Source organism: Zea mays, chromosome 3 (assembly GCF_902167145.1).
Source record: "Zea mays cultivar B73 chromosome 3, Zm-B73-REFERENCE-NAM-5.0, whole genome shotgun sequence".
NCBI lineage: Eukaryota > Viridiplantae > Streptophyta > Magnoliopsida > Poales > Poaceae > Zea > Zea mays.
Window position 1 is genome coordinate 151340360 of NC_050098.1, and position 5347 is coordinate 151345706.

Below are 5347 nucleotides of genomic sequence, written 5' to 3' on the forward strand. Positions count from 1 at the left end.
GCTCCTCTCTGCCGGACACGTTAGCATATTGCTACACCCTATTGTACACCTGGACCCTCTCCTTACATCTATAAAAGGAAGGTCCAGGACCCTCATACGGAAGGTGGTCACGCGGGACTCTCTCTCTCTCCCTCGCGAACGCTTGTAACCCCCTACTGCAAGCGCATCCGCCCTGGTCGCAGGATAACACGAGCCGCGGTTCTCCTCCCTTGTATTCCATCTCGCGCCGACCCATCTGAACTGGGACACGCAACGACAATTTTACTCGTCGGTCCAGAGACCCCCGGGGTCGAAACGCAGACAGCTGGTTAAGGATAGTATCTCTATCTAGCGAGTCTTAGTGCATTCAAACACCCCCTAAGTAACCCCCACTTAGATCATATGTCATAGATGAGGGTGGCAAGCCAAGTAGCTTGTGGTGAACAGGGTTCTCACGGACTTGGCTTAGGGAGTGGTAAAAATCCGTCAAAGAAACGAAACTACAGCTACAGTGCTGGTAAAAATCGACGAGGCAGTGGACTGGTCAACTTCATGTTGAGTCCAACGATGCAACCCAAGTGGAGCTTAAAATGGGAAACAGACCAACATGTGTAGTAGTCAAACAAAGTATATATAACAACACTCAGACGTTAGTTTATTACTCACTCCGTCACAAATTAAAATCTATTTTAGTTAATTAATATATTTATACAATACTTAATATATATGTTTTATATATATGTCTAAATTTATTTTCATTCATTTGAATATATAGACATAAAAACCAAGAGCTAAAACGACTACTTCTTCAGTCCTAAATTAAAATTCGTTTTATTTAATTAATACGTTTATATAAAATTTAAATATATGCTTAGAATTATCTTAAGTAAAAGGTTTTTATGTTTAATTAACTAAATTTATAAAAAAACACAAATACTAGTCGCACCATATAAGTACATTATAGAAATATTTGTTATGGCGTATCTAATGATACTGATTCGGCATCATAAATTTTGGTTTTGTTTTCTCTTTAAATCTGATCGGACTTATAGAAATATTTAATTTAAGATAACTTGAAGCATCAAGGACACAGCTTCCAAAGCCTCGCGTTCCATTTACAGGCGGCCTGTAATCATCTCTTGGGAGATGACTATTGACTAGACTAGATAACAGTTTTGCTGGCATCATACGCACCTGATGCGCGGACCCTTTGCCGTCCTGCACGGGAAAAAAGGGGCTGGGTGAAAAAGAAAATTCAGGCGAGCACGTAGCCGATGTACGGATGCACGCTTGGATTGGAAGCACGGGTCGTCGTGGTCATGGCCGCCACTGGATGCTAGAGTATTACTGCTTGGGTTGGAGAAGCACACGGTTCAGGCATCGCCGACACGTACGTACGCCAACTCCATCGTTTCCTGCGGTCCTGCACCGTATCGGCTTCTTAGTTTCTATAGATTACAGTTATAACAGTCTCTAAACAACCGACTTTAGTCCGAAGCGAACAACTAAATCACTGTCAGTGTACCTTACTAACTCCTCTCCTGTAATTCTGGATCTCAAAGGGCCACTGTTGTCGGATGAGACTGGACTTCTGAAGCACTAGTTGCTGGCATTTACATGCCCTTCCTGAGCACCTCCACCTCCCATTCCTGCAACAAGCTCAAGCTTCCTCATCAACAAAGAACTCTACAGAGTTGTCTGCGTCTCCCCCTGAGTCTACGCTCCAGTTCCACTCCGCGGCTTCCTCAAGTCAAAGACTGAATCATGACGAACTATTACTGTCAGGATCATACAGTCGATGTGCTTGTCCCCCTTCTTTATGAAACCAGCCGCAAAAACAAAACTACTCCTACGAAATAAACAAGATCAGGAGATGAGCGCGCTAAACGAATCAGTCAAACTGACTAACGAAGCAGCCGAGAAGCTTCGTGCACATTAAAAAAAAACATGTACTCCCTCTCTCCGTCCCACTATATTAGTGGCTTTAGATATTGATTTTTATGTCTATATTTAAATGAATAATAAATGAATATAAACACATATACAAAATACATTCACTAATAATTATCTAAAACGATTTTTATTTTAGGATAGAGAGAGTATTTATTATGCACCGTTTGACAAACCCTTCAATTATTCCGCGCTACAAATACCAGCAAACAAAGCCCACCCAGTGGCCATTGCTGCTTAATTAGTGCCATCAGCCACGGCGAGCAAGCGATGATGAGCGGCGGCGCGGTGAAGGTGATCGGCGCCCTGGACAGCCCATTCAGCCACCGCGCGGAGGCGGCGCTGCGCCTCAAGGGAGTCCCCTACGAGCTTGTCCTGGAGAAGGACCTGCGCGACAAAAGCGAGCTGCTGCTGCGGCACAACCCCGTCCACAAGAAGGTGCCCGTGCTCCTTCACGGCGGCCGCCGCACCGTCTGCGAGTCGCTCGTCATCGTCGAGTACGTCGACGAGGCATTCCGCGGCCCGCCGCTCCTCCCCGCCGACCCCTCCGCCCGCGCCGCCGCCCGCTTCTGGGCCCGCTTCATCGACGACAAGGTATGACATTACCAGTTTCTTCAGGTTAATTCGGTCCAAGTCGTTGACTTGTGATCGGATCGAATGCATGGTAACGGTATGTTCTTGGACGCCGGCAGTGCTCGACGCCCTTCTGGCTGGCGATGTGGACGGAGGGCGAGGCGCAGAGGGGGTTCGTGAAGGAGATCAAGGAGAACCTGAAGCTGCTGGAGGGGCAGGTGAAGGGCAAGCGGTTCTTCGGCGGCGGCGACGTGGGCTACCTCGACGTCGCCGCCAGCGTGTTCGCGCACTGGCTTCCGGTCTGCGAGGAGGTCGCGGGCGTCAGCCTGGTCACGGCCGAGGAGTACCCGGACCTGTGCCGGTGGGCGAGGGAGTACACCTCCCACGACGCCGTCAAGCGGTGCCTGCCTGGCAGGGAGGAGCTGCTCGCCCGTTTCAGCGCCAGGAAGGACTCGTTTGTGGCCGCGGCGAGGTCAATGGCGCATGGATAGCATAAATTTAAGTATTGTGACAAGTGGTCAGGACTGCTGTCACGTACCGTCGAGCGCGGGATATATGTATACTCTCCGGCTCAGGCAAATGCCATCTGTCCTGATGCATGTGTTTTGTTCCTACTTTATTTGACTGCTTGTTGAATAAAAAAAGATATCCGGTTGTGTTCCTTGGTTAAAGCGCCTTCCATTATATAATCTAGATTATCAAAGAGATCATATATCTGAATTATATAATTTAGTCGTAGCTATTTTGCAACCTAGATTATTGAAACTTAGATTATTATAATCGGTTAAAAATGGCTATTTTGCAAGTGGTTCTCCTGAGAAACCGCCTCTAAATAATACTCTTTTTTTTTGCAAGTGGTCCTTTAAGAAAGCCGCTTAAATAATCTATTTTTGCAAATGGTTCTCTCAAAAGATCGCTTGTAAAACCATGTTTTGTTTCCAAACAGTTCTCTTAATGAACTGTTTGGAAAAATAGGAGTTTGATTTTTATCTTTATAAGTGGCACGTGTAAAAGAAATAGGCCGATGCTTATAAAGATCGTTTTTCTCTAGTAGTGGTGTGAATGTTTTATTTGATATGTGTTCGGTTCGATTGGAATCCTCACGTACTTCTTCGTTCCACGTGGCTTAGTCATTTTAGATTTGTTCTAAGTCAATCACTATCAAATTTTAGTCCCGATTACACAAATAGATAAAGTCTTTGACCTGTCCGCTAGTCTCGTAGGAGTATATGTAAAAAGAGTAAACCACACAGCGACTTGTTGGTTTGCACTTTGCAGAATTGAAAACATGAGTACTGGGCACAGCTACGTTATTCTGAAGAAAGAAAAAAAGAAACGCCCGCCATACGGCCGGGCAGAGGCGTACCCAGTTGGGCAGTTATTACTGCTGCGACTGCGATAGCGTCGCATTGACGGCCGCCTTGTACCTGTCGAAGTTCTTAGTGAAGTAGGCGAGGAGCTTCTCCCGATCCGGCATGCACGGCTTGAGAGCCTCGAAGGCGCAGTAGTCCCTGGTCCACCGGCACAGGTTGGGGTGGTCATCCTCGCTGAGCAGCGCCACACCGTTGAGCTCCTCGATGACGCTGCGCCAGGGCCCGAGCGCGGACGCGGCCACGTCGAGGTACCCCGGCCTGTCGCCGGCGAAGAACCTCTTTCCCTCGAGCTGCGCCTCCAGCAGCGCCACGAGCTCCTTGGCCTCCTCCTCGAACCGCAGGCGCGCTTCGCGCTCCTCCACCCAGATCGCCATGAAGAAGGGCTTGGTGAGCCTGGTCTCGATGAAGTCGGCCCAGAAGCGGGCCGCGGCGCGCGCGTAGGGGTCGGCGGGGAGCAGCGGCGGCCCGTCGAAGGCCTCGTCGACGTACTCGGCGATGACGAGGGACTCGGAGATGGCCCGGCCGTCGCCGTGGAGGAGCACGGGCACCTTCTTGTGCACGGGGTTGTGGTGGAGCAGGAGCTCGCTCTTGCTGCCGAACAGGTCCTCCAGGATCAGCTCGTACGGCACGCCTTTCAGGCACAGCGCCGCCTCCGCGCGGAACGCGTACGGGCTGCCGAAGAAGCCGATCAGCTTCACCGGCGGCGGAGACGACATGTCGACCTTGCTGCTTGCTGCTTCCTCGGCGGTGTTATGCTATCCCTGGCCGAACAATCTAAGGCCCTTGCTATTTATGGCCACATGATCAGATCAGGAAGATAATATAATACTATAGGAGAAGTCATCGGCAACCATCGATGCGTGCCATAAGCAATGACCTCAGCATAGATCTGGCGGGTATTTTTTTTTGTTTTGTTTAGCACGCTTCATCAGTTCATAGTTGAAGTGTCCAGTGGCTGACCCACCCAGTCGCTTTTGGTGGACCCTGGTGGCTGCAGCAAGTGCTAGAGAATAAGTTGAGGCTCTTGAGCTGGCTCAAGCTTTAAGCGACTTAGGGCATGTACAATCCAGATACTGCTGCACGGTACTCCAAGTACAAGATACAACTAAAACACAACATAATACAGTGGTCATGTCTAAAACATGTGTCTTACGATATTCATTGTACCAATCAGAGCATTCAATAAATTAAAGTGACCAATCAGCTAGTCTCCTGTCTCGAACATAGAGCTAAGACACTGTGTCTTCGTCAAGATACGTGTCTTGAGTTTTTTTACATTCACCCCCTTAGACACGCTGTAAGACACAACTTAAAACACCCACTGTACATGCCCTTAGGCAGGCTATCTCTAACGATTCAGTGAACAACTGATCGAACGGCGTATTTGTTGAATCTTTTATGAGCTTGGCCCATTTATTGAATAAACTCTATGATGTGTAATGGTGAAGAATACCAATAGTACCATATTGGAA

General features: G+C 48.4%; 2 protein-coding genes across 6 annotated transcripts; one reads left to right on the plus strand and one right to left on the minus strand.

Moving 5' to 3' along the window:
- Positions 1–983: 983 nt before the first annotated feature.
- On the minus strand, positions 984–5081 carry LOC541836 (glutathione S-transferase GST 21). 5 transcript variants are annotated; one of them, XM_035966090.1, is made up of 3 exons: positions 3869–5081; positions 1505–1628; positions 984–1402 (listed from the first exon to the last, which is right to left on the minus strand). In XM_035966090.1, exon 1 carries the CDS (start codon positions 4589–4591, stop codon positions 3884–3886), a length of 708 nt encoding a protein of 235 aa, XP_035821983.1. In that variant the 5' UTR covers positions 4592–5081; the 3' UTR covers positions 984–1402; positions 1505–1628; positions 3869–3883.
- On the plus strand, positions 2181–3163 carry LOC542633 (uncharacterized; the record flags this gene model as incomplete). Its single annotated transcript, NM_001112158.1, is given in 3 exon segments — positions 2181–2523; positions 2622–2983; positions 2986–3163. Coding segments are annotated over 2 exon segments (686 nt in total), but the record flags the coding sequence as incomplete, so codon positions are not given.
- Positions 5082–5347: the final 266 nt, after the last annotated feature.